Here is a 19402-nt window from a genome sequence, read left to right as displayed (position 1 = left end):
AAAAAAAAAAAAAAAAAAAAAAAAAAAAAAAAAAAAAAAAAAGCTGGGAGTGATGACGCATGCATGTAGTCCTAGCTACTAGGGAGGCTGAGGCAGGAGAATCGCTTGAACCCGGGAGGTGGAGGTTGCAGTGAGCTGAGATTGCATCACTGCACTTCAGCCTGGGCAACAGAGCAAGACTCTGTCAAAAAAAATAAAAAAGAAAAAAATAGTATTTTTATTGCATCCTTAAATAACCCCTATCACTTACCACTGACAGGATATGTGTGCCTATTGAGCATTACACAGTTATCAAATCTTGAAATCTGATTGGACATCACTATTTTCATTTCCCATTTCATATTTATTTTTATGCAATATTTTCTTTTTTTGCAGCAACTGCCAAAAATTCAGCTTCACACAAATAGGAGTTCATTGAAAAGAGTAAAGTGTGGTTTAATGTTGACACTGTGAATTACTAGTTAGGAGCTTACATGGTGTCTGATAGGTGTTGATATGTTTCCCTTGAGAATTTAAAATATTTCTGTGATTCCCCTGTGAGTTTGCTGTGGTACTCTGTGGTACCTTGATACACATTGTGGGAACTGCAGGCCTAGGAGTTTGTTAGAACAGCAAAATGTCAGACCTTACCCTAGGCTGAAGAGATCAATATTTTCATTTTAAAAACATCTCTGGGTGATTTATCTGCAATTAAAGTTTGAAAAGCACTCCTCAAAGCCACCTGCTAAATATGAAACTTCTGTTGCTCTGTTTTAGGAATAGGAAAGACAGATTAGGTCACTCACTGGCTTTCTTTAAGCTGTAATTTCCAAATAATTATGGAATTATTGGTCTGCTCTTGCCTGTGAAGAAGCTCAGAAGACATGTGGCCACATCACCCACATCCTGTTCTTTGGTCAGCCTCTACTCCAAGAAATTGGTGGAACATAATAACATTTACCAAAAGCAAAAACAGGACAGTCTAAGGTCCCTGTGTACTTACCGTAGTCTTGACTTCCCAGTGCTTCACAGAAAAGTGGTTTTGAAACTACTGGGTCATCCATGAAAGACTTCCACTTGGTCTTTTGTGACAGTTACTAAGAAATACAGTTTTCACTTCTAGTACCAAAGGATATTTTTATTACATTTACAGTAGTCACCTTTATCCACAGAGGATACATTCTACCCACCCCAGTGGATGTCTGAAACCTCACATAGTACTGAACCCTAGCCAAGGAACACCAAGGCCACATTTTCACTTAAAGAAAACACTTTTGGCTTCTCTTTGACATGTATGAATTACCGCAATCTTTACTCTTACACTTTGGAGTCATTATTAAGTAAAATAAGAATGAGTTGAACACAAGCTCTGTGACAGCAGGGCAGTCAATTTGATAACTGAGACAGCTAAGTGACTAACAGGCAAGTAGCATCTACAGTGTGGATCCACTGGACAAAGGGAGACTTCACATCCAGGGTGGAATAGAGCAGTATGACGTGAAATTTCATCATGCTACTTGTGAACCCCGAAAATCCGAGGCAGGTCTCAGTTAATTTAGAAAGTTTATTTTGCCAAGGCTGAGGACTGGCACCCCTGACACAGCCTCAGGAGGTTCTGACATGTGCCCAAGGTGGTCATAGCACAGTTTGGTTTTATATAATTTAGGGAGACATAAGACATCAATCAACATATATAAGATGAACATTGGTTGGGTCTGGAAAGGTGGGACAACTCGAAGTGGGGAGGGGGCTTCCAGGTCATAGGTAGATAAGAGACAAATGGTTGCATTAGTTTCAGTTTCTGATTAGCCTCTCCAAAGGAGGCAATCAGATATGCATTTATCTCAGTGAGCAGAGGGATGACTTTGAACAGAATCTGAGGCAGGTTTGCCCTACGCAGTTCCTTTCAAAGCTTGACTTTTCCCTTTAGCTTAGTGATTTTGGGGGCCCAAGATATTTTCCTTTCACAAACTCAAAGCAGCATGCAATTTAAAACTTATGAATTGTTTGTTTCTGGAGTTTTCCATTTGAAATTTTTGATGACAATTGACAACAGGTAGCTGAAACTACAGAAAGTGAAACTGTGGATAAGGGGGACTACTATAAATTAAAAGCTGGCCCATGTCATTAGTGTCTTGTCAAAAGCTTCATTCATTCTGGTAGGTTTGGCCTTTTTTTTTTTTCAGTTTATTTTGATGATTGGTTGGTGTGTGATTTTATTGTTTAATGGTGTATTTTGTGGGTGCTACTTTATACAGATTTACAAAGCCATGGTATTATACTACTGATGATGTAGCCACACAGCTAGCTACTCAGTTGAGGGAAATCACGGAAGCTGTGGGTATGTGATGTTCTTCTGGCATGTCCTTGTTAAAGCTACAGTTGTGGCTCCGTGGAGACTGATGGGATGCTCCCTGTAGGTGTCAAAGAAAGAAGTTTGTGGCCCCTGCTAGCACAGAATATGAGATAAGCTATTCTTTGTCCCAATCAATGTATTCTACACCTTAAACTATATTTAATTTGAGTCTACCAGTGAAAATGGAGGAAGCTGCAGGGATGGACAAGAGGTGAGATTTGGAATGCCTCAATGACCCTGTATTCATTAGTAGAAGTGACTAAACAAAGAATATTCTCTAACACAAGAAGGAAATGCTCCCCTCTAAGCAAGTTTCCTGCCTTTTTTCCTGGTGGTACTAGATTTGTTGTCTTTTCTCCAGCTTGGATTTTGTACAACAGCAGCCAAACAAGCAAAACATGTGACTCTTGTTTTCTTTGCTCACCCTAGACTTCTGTGCTCATTATAAAGAACAGGAACTATAACTGAATGAAGAGGGTTGATTCTGTGAAGAGATCATTAGAATGACACTGGATGCCTTTTTCCATCTTGTTTATTCCAGACCAGCCTTAACAGCATGATGAGTGTTTACAGTGAAACAGGAGACTATGGCAATGTGAAAGTCAGCGGTGAAATCCTTCTCCGTATAAGCTACTGCTACAAAACTGGTGGGCTATACATTTTTGTCAAGAATTGCAGAAATCTGGCCATAGGAGATGAAAAGAAACAGAGGACAGATGCGTAAGCATATAGCGTGTTCGTCAGACTATTTCAATCACTGCCTTTTTTGTCTGTATGTGTGTTTCTTTTTCAAAAGAGTCTTAGCATTCTTCCTGATTCAGTCTTCTCAGAGAGCTGATTGTCACTTTCCTCCTATACCACACTTCAAATATTCTCTAAAGCACACGTATACTGGTTGTGTCCTTGGTTAACTGATTTTTAAAACGTAATTCAGGATTGACATATTTGAAATTTACACAGCAGCAGCTCCTTGAAGTAGAATGCTGGCATGTTGGCACACCCAGGTTGTACAAAAGCATCCTGTCGATTTTTGTTCTGGGAAATCCTCCAGAGAAAATTACCAAGCTGTTACCCAATTAAACAACTCAAAAGGGCAATTATGAGGCTCTCAGAATTCTAGAGATCAGACTGGGAAGGCAGGTATGAACTATAGCACATTGGAAAGAAGCTAGATATAAAGGTGTGCCAGGGGTCCTCAAGACCATTGCCAGGTCCAGTGACTCACTAGGAGGACTCAGGACCCTGCATGCAGTTATAATCAGCAAAAAGGCACATGGAGAAAATCCAGGGGAAACCAGGCTCAAGCTTGCAAGGGTCCTTTCCTAGTGGAGTCCCATAGGATGCATTTAATTCCTCCAGTGATGAGTTGTGACAACACTTGTGAAATATGTTGTCTGCCGAGGAAGCTTGTTAGAAACTCAGCTGGTCACATACCAAATTTCCAGTCTCTCAGATGGAAAGAACTTGTTCAGCATAAGCCGTATTGTTTGTACAAACAGTTTAGGAACAACAAGCCACTTTTATCAGTTCTGGAGTGGGAATCCTCCTGAAATCAGAGTTGCCAGATACCACCCAAGGGCCAAATTTATAAGCAGACATTTAGAAGAATGGTAATCTCAGGCCCGCTATGTTAACACTTTTCTGTACAATAGATGACCTAGGTCCAATAAACAACTCAGTGAACCTGGTTCCAAATACCATAAGATAGACAAATGAGTGGATTCTGACTACAGATTGGTCCACCTGCCTCCTCCACTAAACTTCAGAGGGCTACAGGACTAATGTAATTATTTTGACTAACATGCAAAGAGGTCATCTAAAACTCAACAGATATGATGTAGAACTCTGGTAGCATCTTATGCATTTCAGCTTTGTACACAGCTTGTACATTTCTGAGTCTGCTGTGATATCCTGCTTCAAGAGGCTCCTGAGATAGCTCAAGCTAAAGTGTTGGGTAGAATTGCTATCACTACTTCAGGTTGTCATTTTTTATTTTGCCTTTTTCACTATTTTCTTTCACTCACCCATTACTATTGACTGCACTCTCTGACATCAGAAGACAAGACTAGGAATAGAGAAGCATCTAATTCCAAAAAAGTTAGTGAGACCATTAATATTAATAATATATTACATTTATTGAGTAGTACAATATGGTAACTCCTTGTATGTGTCAACTAAATTAATCCTCACAAAGCCATCAGTTAGACATGGTTATTTTCCCACTTTTACTGATAGGGAAACTGAGGCACAGGGGGTTATTTAGTAAATTCTTGAGGTCAACAAAACCTCTGAGGCATGGAGTGATTCAAAGCCAGTTGGCTTGACTCCAGAACCCACACTCTTTTATCATTTTACTTTACCACTTCTCTCTTGTGGAAGGCCCAGAGTTCTATTTTAAGGTATCCTGTTATATACATGAAACTCTCTTTGGTATTTCCTCTCATGCTCACTGGCCTTTTGCCCCTTTTATTCACAGTGAAGTCTTTCAGCATTTCTTGCAAAAAGATGTTTCCCAATAATTACATTCATATTTTCTTATCTATAGTTATGTCAAGTCATACCTTCTTCCTGACAAGTCCCGGAACAACAAGCGTAAGACCAAAATCAGAACAGGCACTAATCCAGAATTCAATGAAACACTAAAGGTAAATAAATACAGTCTCATAGTAACTCATATGTTACTGTTCACAGCTTCAATGGTGTAGAAGCAGCTACAGAGAATATTTTATTTGCATGTCAAGGTTTGTATAAGTTTTAGGAAATTAGAATTTGAATAAATTAACATAATACCCTTGACTTTTCTAACATCTTTTGGGGGAAATAAAAACACTTATTCTGTTTATGTCTCTGCTGCTACTGAATTTGAAACTTGAAGAGATGATCCAGCCAAACTGCATCTATGCTGATGCATCTTGCCAAAAAATATGTTTTATCCTTGGGCAAACCGTGTTTTTTCTGACTTCCTTAAAATAAGTTTGTCACAGTTTTAACACTACTTAAAGAGTCACTTTGCACATATTCCACATATTCATTGTACTGCTAACATGGCATTGATCTATACTGTTTGTTGTTAGGATTTCAGAATTTGACGAAACGTAGGTATGTGGTTAATGAATAGTGGAAATGCAGGGCCAGATTTGAGAAATCTCAGTGAAAGTGGCCTAGATAAAATATGGCCCAATCCAGGTCAATGATCCAGAAAATAGAAATCTCTATTTCCAATGAGCTTTCACATAATTAACCCCTTCTCTTACTATGGATCTATCTGGCCTGGTAAGAAAGATTCAGGGAGAATGGAATACAGAAGTTATTGCCAATTCTATGAAAATTTATAGACTTGTGCCCCAGAGTGATGGAGTCAGAGTCCACTTTAGGAGGAAATTGGTAAGGGCAGAAAGCCACGAGCCTGCATGTGTCAGTGGGAGCCTGTGTGGAAGCAGGAGCTAATATCAAGACAGACCAAACTGAAAAATGAATAAATACAGGTAAAGGGTAAATTCAATGCCCATAACAAAATAGCAAAGATGAGCCCAAACATAGTGAGAAGGTAAAGTTAGGAAGCAGGGAACCAAGGTTAATTATGACAGTAACAGCAAGAACAAGAATAGACACTAATCCAAGATCAGGAATCAATCAATCAGTTTGAAGTGTGTCCCAGATGGTCGTTGCGTAGAACAAGCAGAAGGATGGAGGGTGTATGAGCATGTGGCCCTGGATAATGTTCTGTTACCAAAAAAAAATGCTAGCCCAGCAACATCTTCTTTCTGCCTAATATACATGTACACCTTTTCACCTCTGCACTTAGGCTGGACTTTATAAAATTTGGTGTTTGTAAGTTTCTCATTGTCAATCATTTCCTGGATTTGGGGGTTCTCATTATGAATAAAATAAGAGAGAAGGTGGAAAATTTATATATTAAACTTTGAGCTTACAAAGTAGGTGTTAAAAATAATTAAGGCAAATGAAAAACCAATAAAACTGGAAAGAGGATAAGCTTCATGACCTAACACTTTTTATACAGTATCTGGAGTTTATCTCTACCTCAAATAATTTGCGTATATATCTTTCAATGCTAAGTCTGGCACAAAATGAGTTTATGGCATAGAACTTCAACTGTAGCAGAAACAAAGAAAAACAGAGTTTTCTTTGTGTTTGTTTTGTTCATACTACTGATGTATATGATCTAAAAGATGTTGGAAGTAAACTTAAACCTGTCCTGGAATTGGATAGAGGCCTTCCTTATGTAGTGTAATGTTTTAAATCTCGTTTGCAGTACACCATCAGCCATACCCAGCTGGAAACAAGAACTCTACAGCTCTCTGTATGGCACTATGATCGATTTGGACGTAATAACTTCCTTGGTGAAGTAGAAATTCCTTTTGACTCATGGAACTTTGAAAATCCAACTGATGAGTGGTTTGTGCTTCAGCCCAAGGTAGGAAATGCTCTCAGATTAGTCAGTTATGCAATGAGACAACTTATAAGCAAAATTCATGTCATATGCCTGAAGAACTTGATGACTTTCAAATTTCAAGTAATAACCTACAAAAATTAGTGCAACATATTTTGGAATAATATTATAAAAATATTGTAAATCCACTGTTTTGGAAATTCTTCGTCAATGTAGGTCATTTGTATAATGAAAGCCACATAATCATATATATTTTTTACTAAAGATTATTATTATTTGGCAGTCTCCTTGTATAGCACCGAAAGCAACACATTGTATGATCTTATTAGAGAGAGAGCCTTCATTTTCACATAGGCAAAACCAAATTCATACAGCATGAATAATCTTAAAACATTACCTGTGTTTCTTTTCTCCACAATTCAGACCATAAGCAGGAGTGGTCTTCCCTTTGCTCATATGAGGGAATAACCAGTACTTAAGTATCTGATTTTCTTACATTTCTACTTTTGGGATTCATAACACAGGGCTTGAGTTACATTCAGAAAAACAATCTTAGAGCTGATAATTAAATTCCAATACTGTATAGCATGTTCTAATCTAGACCAACAGTGCCTTGGGTTCACTTTAAGCGACTGGATTCTCTATACATTTGCAGTATTTTTTAAGCCAAAAGCGAGGTGAGTAAAGGTCACATTTATGCAGCCAAAGATTATTCTTTATATACGGAAAGGCAAAACTATATTATGATTAAAAAAAAAAAAAAAAACAGTGGACTCAAATCAAACTTACTTGCTTCAGTCCTGGCTTCATGACTGCCCATGTGACCTTGGGCAAATTATTTCACTTCTTATGCTTTAGTGTCCTAAGTTGTAATATAATCATTGGATGTAGCTTATAGGTCTGTGATGAGGCTTGAATAAACATTCTATTCATGGCTGTCAGCATGTTATCGGGAACACTGTAAGCTCTCAATAAATGTTAGGTAGTATACATGTTATTTGGAATCCTTGTATTGCAATGGACAGAAACTCCAGCTCATACTGCACAAAAAATAAAGGGAGTTTTTGGCCAGCAATGATTAGGTATGGCTTGATCCAGATGTTCAAATCTTATCAAAGCCTTGGAATTTCTTGGTATCTCTTCTCTTCATTGGCTTCATTTTCAGGTTCCATGCAGTGTTGTCCTCCCTGACTAGCTCCAAGCATGACTCTCTAATGGCCACAGTAGCTTCAAGCCTTTCATCTTTGCACCACACTGTTCAGAAGAGAAGAGAGTTTATCCTCCTCCAACAGCCAAATCAGTGCATTGGGCCTGATTGTCCTAATTCTAATTCTGTCATTTGCCTATTCTAAGATTATGACTGTGTCCAGGGAAGTGAGATGCATTCGCTGGGTTAAGACAATCAGAATATACCCTGATTCTGAAGGTGGGATTGCCCCAGAGGAAATCCAGATACAGTAGTACTAAAGGAATAATGAAAGATGCTAGATAACAAAAACAAATGATGCCCCCCAAAACATCATGGACAGCAGTATTGTTTTCATTTAATGGTTACAACAACCTATGAGGTAAGTACAATTATCCCCATTTTATAGATGAGGACACTGAGATTCAGAAGTTAAATACAACTTTATGGTAAGGTTTTGTAACTGTCAACTTGAAACTTGATATAAACAACCATGGAAAATCTTTAGGAGGTATATTTGTGCTGTGGGCAAAATTTACAATAAAACACAATAAAAAATCCTTAAGCATAAGATAACTGCAAGCCCATGCCCAACATAACTATGATAGAGATAGAAAATACAGTATTAACAACAAACAAGTCCATAATAGCATAACATTCCCCTGACATTAAATATAAAAAATATTTGATCATTTCAGCATTGAGTCTTTTGGAATTGAATGAAAACCCTCACCATAAAAGATAGCATTCGCTATGACTTTGCAGTCTCCTATCAGTTACTTCCTTTTGTGTGTTATGAATGAACATCATAGTTTGAAAATGTCCAAGAGATAATCTGATGTGTGACCCAGATAGAGAGCAAGTAACATGCATCTTAGAACATACATTTAATTTACCTGTCATGAAATTAACATTAAAGCACATAGGAGGTCTTTGGAAACCACTTTCGAGGGAACAATAGCATTCTTCCAGTCAGTTTCCTGGAAATAGTTGAAGGATTTTGCTGAAATATATCTAAGGTCTCCTAGATCTCTCCCAGGCATGCTTTGTGCTTAGAAATCAACATTTTCCACAGCAATCACTTCTACATTGTCAATGAGTGGTTCACATTCTATCATAAGAGGGAAGCATCTCTGAGTCTTTCTGAGCCTACTAAAGGTAGAAAAGTTCTGATTGCATTCACTGTGGAATACTGTGGGTCCTCTGCCAGATCCCCTTAGGTCCCTAACCATGTCTGTTAGGATGTTTGCCACAGCAGCCTCCATCTGAGACTCTCTTTAGAAGACTTCCCTTGGGCTACTGTAGCTTTCTGCCTACATAGGCAGAGAGCCAGAAGTCCTGGGAATTTTTGCACCCCCTGCCACAAGACAACCCTTCATCAATAAGTGATAGGTGGGGAGTATGAAGGTCCACTTCCCTTACTGAAAGTGGGGAAAACTCCAAAGTGTTACGTGTACTAGCACATCAGGTAGAAGCTACCTTCCATGGAATTTTGCACAAGATTAGACATGTCCCTGTTCTGCTTCCCATACCTCTTTACTGGTTTCTCTGAGAGAACTTCCTTAATAAATCATTTGCATAAGACTCTTCACCTTAGAGTCTGTTTCTGAGGAACCCAACAGAAGTTAGTGTCTCTAATCTCAGCCATCTTCCTCTGCCCAGCTTCCTCTATTCTATACAGAAGAAAAGCTGAAGACTCAGATGTGCTTAGATACCATGTCTTCCAAAAATGAGGAGGACAGGCACAAATGCATGCTCTATATGCTGTCTTGTACTTCATTAGTGGCTCATCCTCAGGCTAAGCTGGGCTCTCTGTGGTTGATTATCAGCCAGCTATGTGAAGTGGCACTGCAGTTTCAGTTTCCTGTCTTGGCCATTTCAATGCAATTGTCACTCCAGCAGCTGCAGATGTAGTATGAGCAGCCTTGGAGACTTGATGTTTCTCATGGATTACGCAGTCAAGAAGGTGAAACCTGGGTTACAGGGACTGATTTTACTAGTAATAGGGGTTCAGAATTAATAATCACTAATAATTCAGAAATACTTACATGCTTCTGCACTAGGAGTGCCAGAAAGACATGGTGCCTTGTTGCTTATTGACTCTGTTAGTGAAGGTTCCTCAATATTTATCTTTGTATGCGTTATGTCCTACAGTCCTAAGCCAGTGAGGAGGCTGGTGCAGAGAAAGAACTCAGGTTGTCAAACATACTGTAGTTTCAGAATACAATTTCCAGTTTACTTCATGACATGGAATTATTTATTAGCTATAAATAATTATCCTTCTGAAAGGCATGTCAGGTAGTTAGACAAGAAGTTTTTATCTGTATGAATTCCCTTTCATGCTTTCCCAGAGTGTGCTATTATGAAAACAAGTACATCTGAAAATCAACAGCAAGCTACTTAACCACTTAGGTTTTCCAAGGAAACATTCTCTTATTCTTCCTTCAGGCAGAGACTAATTGTATGGTCCTTTGGAAGTATTACCTAGATTAAAGACTCTCTTTTTCTGGCAGATTTTGTCTGCAATTCCTTACTCATGTTACACCTGTAAATGCACTGGGAGTCTCTTTCTCACTCCAATGGAAAGTGGACCTCCCTTTTTTTCAGAAAGCAGAAGGTGGTGGGTGTCATCTGCTTATGTCACATCCCTAATCAGATGGACTCGGTGTTTCCCTACTGCTTTTGAATATGGTTTGAATAAATATTATCCCTCACCCTGACACTCAGTGTTCTGTTGAATGGCCCAGCCTACCGTAGCAGCCAAAGATGTCAGTACTCTACCCATTTTCTTGCAAATAAATCTCCCCATCGCTTTCACTCCCACCAGACACCCATCCCCATTTTCTTGCAAACATGGCTCCCCATTGCTTTCACTCCCACCAGCCAACCCCTGCCAATCATTGTAGGAGGGGAGCCCTCAGGCTGCTAGAGAGGGCTTGGTCGGCAGGCAGAAAACCCAGAATAGCCTCGGTATTTAAGTCTTCTGGGGGTGGGCAGAGCCTTGATCAATGACTAGTGGAGGAAGGAGCATCAACACTTCTGCTTTTTGCCTCTGATTGGAATATCTCTGAAGTGTGTGATCTGTCACATCTCCAGAGTACCCCTAAGGGACTTAACAAAATTTACTCTCCATGGAACTTTGCCTGATATCACATCCTTAAGCTTCCTTCATTTTTGGTTCCCCCCTTCCCCACTACCCTTCCTAATAAAATGCTGTAACTTAAATGAGTGCCTTAGCATCTTCTGGGAAATCCTGAGATGACACCTTATTTCCATCCTCCTTGCTACTACCTCCTTGTACACACACCCCTGATCACATTTTACTTTCTATCAGTCTCTAAACAAATTCTACACAGCCCCCACCATATTTTGCTCATATTGCTTTCTTAACCTGGACTAACCTTCTCAATCCATCTGCATCTGTCATCATGTCTCCCATCTTTTAAGGACCAGGCAAGAGCCACCTCTTTATTTCAATCTGGATTAATTTCTCTCTTCCCATAATAGTTTCTTTTTATTTGTGTTGGAATAACTGTCACCATTTATCTTATGCTGAACTTTCTGCATAGTAGAAGTCTCTTCTCCCAGAAATTACAACCAATAGTAGGTCAGTTAATAAACAGAGTCACAGAAATCACCTACATACAAACACACACACTCAATGCATTTTTAAATTTTTAATTAGTTACTTTGAATTGACACATAAAAATTGTATATATTTATTATGTGAAATGTGTTTTTTAAATATGTATATATTATGGAATGGCTACAACAATCTAGTTAACATATACATTACTTCTCATACCATACTTTTTGTGGTCAGAACACATAAAATGTACTCATTTAGCAACTTTCAAGAATACAAAACAGTGCTATTATTAATAACTATGGTCACCATGTTGTAAAATAGATTCCTCAAATTTATTCCTCCTATCTAGCTGACATTTTATTTTGTTTGGCCAACATCTCCCCCAATTCTCCCCATCCCAGCCCCTGATAACCACCACCCTACTCTCTGCTTCTATTATTTCAAGTATTTTAGATTCCACTATTTTAGATTTACATATATTTTAGATATAAGTGAGATCATGCAGTGTTTGTCTTTCTGTGCCTGGTTTATTTTAATTAACATAATGTCCTCCCAATTTATCTGATGTTGTTGCAAATGCAAATGACAAGATATTATTTTTTAAGGTTGAATAGTATTTCATTGTGTATATATACAATATTTTCTTTACCACTTCATCCATTGATGGACAATTAGGTTATTTCTATATGTTGGCTATTGTGAATAATGCTGCAATGGGCATGGGAGTGTAGAAATCTCTTTAAGACATTGATTTCATTTCCTTTGGCTATATATCCTGTAGTGGGATTGCTAGATCATATATATGGTAGTTCTATAACACTATATTTTGTCTTTTTGATAATAGCCATTCTAACAGGTATGAGGTAATAGCTCATTGTGATTTTAATTTGCATTTCCCTGGTGATTAGCGATGTTGAGCATTTTGTCATATACCTGTTGGCCATTTTCATGTCTTCTTTTGAGAGATGTCTATTAAGATCCTTTGCTCAGCATTTAATTAGATTATTTGTTTTCATACTATTGAATTGCTTGAGTTCCTTATGTATGTTGGTTATTAGCTTAAATTTTTTAACTTAAACCATATCAGATGTATGATTTGCAACTATTTTCTCTCATTCTGTAGATTGCCTCTTTTCCCTGTTGATTGTTTTTTTTTTTTTTTTNTTTTGCCCTGCAGAAGCTTTTCAGTTTGATGTACAGCTAGTGCTCGACTTACGACCATGATTGGTTCTGACAGACCGGTCGTAACACGATTTGGTCATAACACGATTTGGTCATAAGTTGTGTAGGCTATATGCACACGGAGACTGTAGTGCTGCCGAAGCTGGTCTGCACTGTCGTACGCCCAGCTGGGCAACGTTTGCACTGCCAGACGTGGAGCAGTCGTGGCTAGCTATTGTGGTCATAAAGTCGAATGGTCATAAGTTGCACAGGTCATAAGTCGATCAATACCTGTAGTCCTATTTGCTTCTTTTTGCTTTTCGGGTCATAACCAAAAAAAATTCCCAAACCAGTGTTATGGAGCTTTTCCCCTATGTTTTTCCTAGTAGCTTTACAGTTTCAGGTCTCATGCTTAAGTCTTGAATCCACTTTGAGTTGATTTTTGTATATAGTGTGAAATAAGGGTCCAATTTCATTCTTCTGCATGTAGATATTCAGTTGTCCCAACATTGTTTATTAAAGAGACTGTCCTTTCCCCATTGTGTATTTTTGGCACTTTCGTTGAAAATCAACTGACCATAAATTTACTTCTGGACTCTCTATTCTGTTCCATTGGTGTTATATATCTGTTCTTATGCTAGTACCATGCTGTTTTAATTACTATAGCTTCCCAATGCATTTCTTAAACATTTATTTTTAACTTAAGTAAATGTACATTTATTTACAAGTCTTCTGATACAGAGACAATTAATTTTGTTTAAACTTGATTCAGTAAATAAAATTCTGCCATATATTCCTTGCGTAAATTATTCTCCTAATGAATCATCATCAACAGATTCTAATTTGAGTTTTTCCTCAAATGAAACAAGAACATAAGAATACTTTCAAAGTAAACCAAATGCAAAATTCTCCTCAAAAATTTGTGATTCTTTTCTAATCTTTCATGGATTCAAGCCCACATATAATCCAACAGCAACTTTGTTTTCAAATCTTTTGTTCTTCTAAAGTATTCAGCTGAATTTTTATAGTAGCAGCTGTCTTTTGCACTCATCAATTTGTGTGATATTAAACTATATAATTACAATCACAAATATGCCTGGCCTAAAAAGCTTGGGGAACTAACTAATGCAGCTGACTCTCAGTGTGCATACAATTCAACTGATGGGAACAGATGCATGTTCTTTGCAGAAAGGATTCTGCTATTCACTAGGGATGAAGAACATTGATTAATCTGATGAGTCAGTTAACTACGTGTGAATTAATAGATCCTTCTACTGCAAATATGTCTACTAGATAGACTGAAAACTCATTGAAAGCAAAGTCTGTCTTATGTGTCCCCACAGCACTTAGCAAAGTGCCTTATAAAAATGTAAGCATTCCATATGTGTTAGTAGAGTTGAATTAAATATGATTGAATTCTGCTACTTTTTTCTGAGTAAGAGTTGCTTGGATAATGACAATGCTGGTATGCCAATATAAGTATCAAAAATACCCTAAGACATTAGATATATACAGGCTGCAAGATGACTCCCCCACTTTAATTTTTTATATGTGATTATAATGCTACAAAATTCATCATTATTGTGTTCTCCTTTCATAAGACTTGAGGTCTATATTTATACAGGGTCAACAGTATATTTTAATTTAAGCTAAATCCAGTGGAACATTGGTAAATCCCAATAATGCATGTTTTTGATCACTACTAGCACACTATATATTAGTATGTGATTCCTACACATATCAATTTTTCCTACTGATGTATTTTCATACCCAAAGATCTCAACCAAAAAGCAAACACAGCCTGCTCTGGTTAACTATTGCTGCATAGCAAACTACCTTAAACCTTTAGAGCTTACAGCAAGAATTTACTGTCTCATGATTCTCTGGGTTGACTAGACTAATCTACTTAGTTCCTCACTCTGACATCCAGGCTGGAGTACACCGGCACAATCATAGCTTATTATAATCTCAAGTTTCTGGTCTCAAGCTATCCTCTCACCTCAGCCTCCTAAGTAGTTGAGACTACTCTTATGCCACTGTCGTCAGATGGTTGACTGAAGCTGATGTCATTAGAAAGCTCAACTGCATTGAATATTCAAGTTGGCTCACTTACATGTCTTACACATGATGTCAACTGCTGGCTGGGAACTCAGCTAGGCCTGCCAGCTGCAGCACCTACATGCGGCTTTTCTCAGTAATTTAGGCCTCTTTTAGCATGGGTTCTCAGAGGAAGCATTCAGAAACATCTATTCCAAGAAAGAAAGTAGAAGCTGTCAATTTAAGACCTGGACCCCAAAACTGGCACATTGTTACTTCTGCAATATTCTATAATACTAGTTAAAACAATCACAGAGTCCACTCAGATCCAAAGAGAAGTCACAAATACACCATCTCTCATTGATGACAGTACCAAAAAAAATGGTAACCATCTTTAATCTGTCATAACGTCCATTCTAATTTTCTATTTATGATGTTCACTTGAACTAAAATTTACTGAGGTTATCAAAACAAAAAGAAGAGTACATTTACAATGAACTTGATCTAAAATAATCAGATTAAGTATTAGATGGATAGTCTATTTTACCATATAATCTCATTTTTGCCCCTGGTAAGAAGGTTGAATAAAATATTTCAAATATTTTCCCACCCTTACTAGTAAGTTTTGCTGCCATCAACAGGAAAGAAAAAAGAAAGTCAGGCAAGGATTTCTTTTCTTTGTAATGTCTCAGTATTTAAAAAAAATGGTTTTTACTATTTATTTGTTTATTTGTACCAAGCCTTGAACAGCCCCTGGCTTTGCAATGAGTGGGCTAGGTTTCTGAACTCTCTCACTCTCTCCTTTCTGAGAGAGCAGTTCTCTGCTCTTGACTCAGAAGTCAGATCCCTGAAGGGAAAGCCTAACAAAGTATACTACCTTTCTTGCTCTACATATGAAAAAATTCAGTGTTCAGTTGACTCAATGGCAAGTGGGAGACCTACAGAAGAGAGGTTCTGGGTGCATGTGCACATTGATTTTCTTTAATTTGAACTGTATACATGATTGTAAATCTACATGCAGTTATAAGAAATAACACAAAGAGATCCCATGTACTCATTACCTGGTTTTCCCCAATGGTAACTGATAGGAAAGGTGTACTATAATATCAAACCAAGTTTTGCTTAATTTTTTAGAGGCAGAGCCTCATTCTGTCATCCAGGCTGGAGTACAGTGGCACAATCATAGCTTATTTTAATATCAGATTTCTGGGCTCAAGCTATCCTCTCACCTCAGCATCCTAAGTAGGTGGGACTACAGGTGCATGCCACCATGCCCAGCATATATATATAATATATATTATATATTATATTATATATATTTTATATATAATATATATTATATATTATATAATATATATTTTATATATAATATATTATATATATATATATATTATATATATATATATATATATATGTTGAGAGATAGGGTCTCACTGTGTTGCCCAGGCTGATCTCAAACTCTGGGGTTCAAACTATCCTCCCACCTAGGTCTCCCAAAGTGCTGTGATTGCAGGCATGAGCCACTACACTCAGCCTCAAACAAGATATTGCCATTGATATGATCCACCAATTTTATTCAGATTTCCCAGTTTTACTTGTAGTCATTTGTGTGTGTGTGTGTGTACACTTGTGTGTGTATATTTAGTTCTATGCAATTTTATCACCTTTGTAGGTTTGTGTATCTACTACAACACTCAAGTTACAGAACAGTTCTAACATCACATATGTCCCTCAGGTTGACCTTTTATAACTACATCTGACTCCCTCCCACTACTCACATCCCTAACTTCTGGCAATCACTAATCTGTTCTCCATCTCTATAATTTTGTCATTTCAAGAATGTTACATAAATGAAATCATACTGTATATGTCATTTTAAGACTGGCTTTTTTCACTCAATATAATTCTCTAGAGATTCCATTTTTATTGATGTTTATAGTATTCCATGGTATGGATGTACCGCAGTTTGTTTAACCATTTCACCTATTGAAGAAAATTCCTGTAGTTTCTGTTTTTTTACTATTACTAATAAAGCTGATACAAATATTAGTATACAAGTTTTTTGTGGACATAATTTTTCATTTCTCTGGGATAAATGCTCAAGAGTACAATTTCTGGATTGGATGGTAGTTGCATGTTTAGTCTTACAAGCAGCTGCCAAATTCTTTTTCAGAGAGACGCCACCATTTTACATTCCCACCAACAATGTTTGAGTGTACCACTTTGTCCATGTTGAATTTTGATATTATGAATTACCAATATTGTTTTTAACAGTTGATGGCTGGCAGCCCCATGTGAATCAAGCATTATTGCCTACTTTTCCCTTCTTGGTCACTTGGGAAAGCCTTAAAAGACATCAAAGGTGATAGGGAGAAGTGATTTCTGGAGGTACTTTCAGTGGCATTTTTATTCTTCCTTCTTCACATCCCAAACTACATATGTAAACTCAGTGATGGGTCCAATCATCAGTGCATCACATGTATGTGCTGCATATGTATTGACCAGCCAAATATAAGTTATATGTCTTCTTTCAAATTCCTTTTACTTAAATGTTAAAAGTTACATGTAAATCCCTTCGTAGAGTTTTTCAGCCTTTCTTTTCTCTTACCTAAGGCATCTCTTAAACCAATGAGAGCCAACAGAGTTGAAATGGGAATGGATTGTCACATTTATGCCACCAAGTAAATAATTGCACATTCAAAATGTGGGCTGCAAAATACTAAGCCAATCATTCATACTCTTTCAATTTACTTATTTCTCCTTGGCCAGGTGGAGTTTGCTCCTGATATTGGCCTTCAATACAAAGGAGAGCTGACAGTTGTTTTACGTTACATTCCCCCAGAGGAGAACCTGATGCTTCCACCAGAACAACTACAAGGTAGAGTAAAAATCAGTGACTTTGATCAATGACATTCTGTTTCTAGAAGTGTGGTAGTGGGTATCAGAGATCGGTTGCATCATGTTACACAAACAAAACATAAAAAGTTAGATGTCACTGTCTTTTGCAAGACTAAAATATCAAAGGAAGTTATGGAATTTTCTCTTTTGGAGTTTTGGTGTTTGTATGTAGCTTTCTTCATAGTTATTTCTCACTAAGAGCATGAAGGGTGCTCCAGGAAACTCAGGCATTCCATTCGTTTACATCCTGTGAAAAGATATGCTTTCTACGGGAATGTTTAAAGTTTTAAATTTATTTGTTCATTTTTTTCAAAAAACACAAATGAAAGACCTATCTAGAAGGAATCCAATGATGGCAAAAATGTTTAAATGAATAAAAATACACAATAATATAAGGGCCCAATTCAATCAGCAAATGAAATATATCTTTGTAGATGATCTTTGTAAATTTTGAAACAGAATCCATGATTTATTTATTTTTTTCTCTCTTTCCCTGCCATTCCCTCATTTTGGTGGCTAACACAGGAAAGAAGACTTTTAAAAAGGGAAAGGGAAAGGAGTCACTTGTAATCTCTGGAGGAATACTAGAAGTGCTCATCAAAGAGGCAAAGAATTTGACAGCAGTGAAGTCAGGAGGCACTTCTGATACCTTCGTGAAAGGGTAACTTTGTTTTGGCTCATTTTGGTTGATATTTAATTGGAGATGAAAGGATCTGTGATCCACAAGCCAATGGTGGCTGTAAGCCTTCCATGTTCTGTTTTCTAGAACTGTGTCATTGATAAATACCCTTAAATACTGGCCCTTACATCTAAAACAATACAAGTATTGAGGGAACTGCTGATTCTAGCTGTCACTCTGTTTCCAACGTGTTTCAGGAATTCCCATCACTCTTAATCTCAAGACAGTCAACTTTTTTCTGTAAGATTCAGTCACCAAAAAGAAAAAAAAATAGTATTATTTTCTAGGTGTAATGTATTTTTATTGTTCTTTGTTATCATTTTGTACTGGCAATATGCAACAATAACCAAAATATCAGATCCTTGATATTTTTCTTTCTTGGAGGAAATTGTAAAAAGTAGAGATGTCAGAACATCCTTGCTGGACCTATCCACTGTAGAGTGCTTTGGAGAAGCTCGAAGACTACCTGCTAGGCATTTGTGCCCACGTTGTGGAGCAAAGAGCAGCTTCTTGAGGGAATGCAGCCCTTTAAATAGATATTCTTGCCCAGCTCTAGGCAACTCAAACACCAAATCCCTTTTGATTTCTGACTATTGATTTTTCTCTTGGAATTAGAGTAAGACTGCAAGGTTATTTTTCATTAGTCCAAACAAACACAAAAATGAACATGTGCCAAGTACCAGGTAGTTTGCTTTCAAAAATAAATAACATATAACCCCTGCCCTCATGGAGCTCCATAAAGCACATAAGGTAAAACAAATTCTCATGATGCCAGACCATGAGGTTCATTCTTTGAGCCAGATGGCAATATTCTTCCTCGTCTCATGCCATATTGGAAAAGTGTATTTTTTTCCTACAAGAAAATGGGTTGAGCCCACCCTTACATGCTCTAACTTTGGTTTTTTTATTGTTGTTTTTTTACAGTTTTTGTTTTTGTTTTTGTTTTTGTTTTTTTTTTGACAGAGTTTCACTCTGTCACCCAGGCTGGAGTGTAGTGGCACCATCTCAGCTCACTGCAACCTCTGCTTTCAAGGTTCAAGTGATTCTCATGCCTCACTCTCCTGAGTAGCTGGAACTACAGTCCTATGCCACCATGATGGGCAAAT

General features: G+C 37.5%; 1 protein-coding gene across 3 annotated transcripts in view; it reads left to right on the top strand.

Annotated features, from left to right (window-relative positions):
* The window catches only part of SYTL5 (synaptotagmin like 5), a 95727-nt gene that overhangs the window by 70546 nt on the left and 5779 nt on the right, over positions 1 to 19402 (top strand). For all 3 annotated transcript variants that reach the window (XM_017501721.2, XM_017501722.2, XM_017501720.2), the window contains 5 exons: positions 2877 to 3055; positions 4881 to 4980; positions 6609 to 6770; positions 17489 to 17597; positions 18143 to 18278. In XM_017501721.2, coding sequence (XP_017357210.1) covers positions 2877 to 3055; positions 4881 to 4980; positions 6609 to 6770; positions 17489 to 17597; positions 18143 to 18278 — 686 coding nt within the window. The remainder of the gene's footprint in view (positions 1 to 2876; positions 3056 to 4880; positions 4981 to 6608; positions 6771 to 17488; positions 17598 to 18142; positions 18279 to 19402) is intronic.

This window comes from Cebus imitator, unplaced genomic scaffold (assembly GCF_001604975.1).
Source record: "Cebus imitator isolate Cc_AM_T3 unplaced genomic scaffold, Cebus_imitator-1.0 Scaffold284, whole genome shotgun sequence".
In the NCBI taxonomy this organism is placed as follows: Eukaryota; Metazoa; Chordata; class Mammalia; order Primates; family Cebidae; genus Cebus; species Cebus imitator.
Note: the sequence above shows the minus strand (reverse complement) of the source record. Positions and strands in the feature narration are given on the sequence as shown.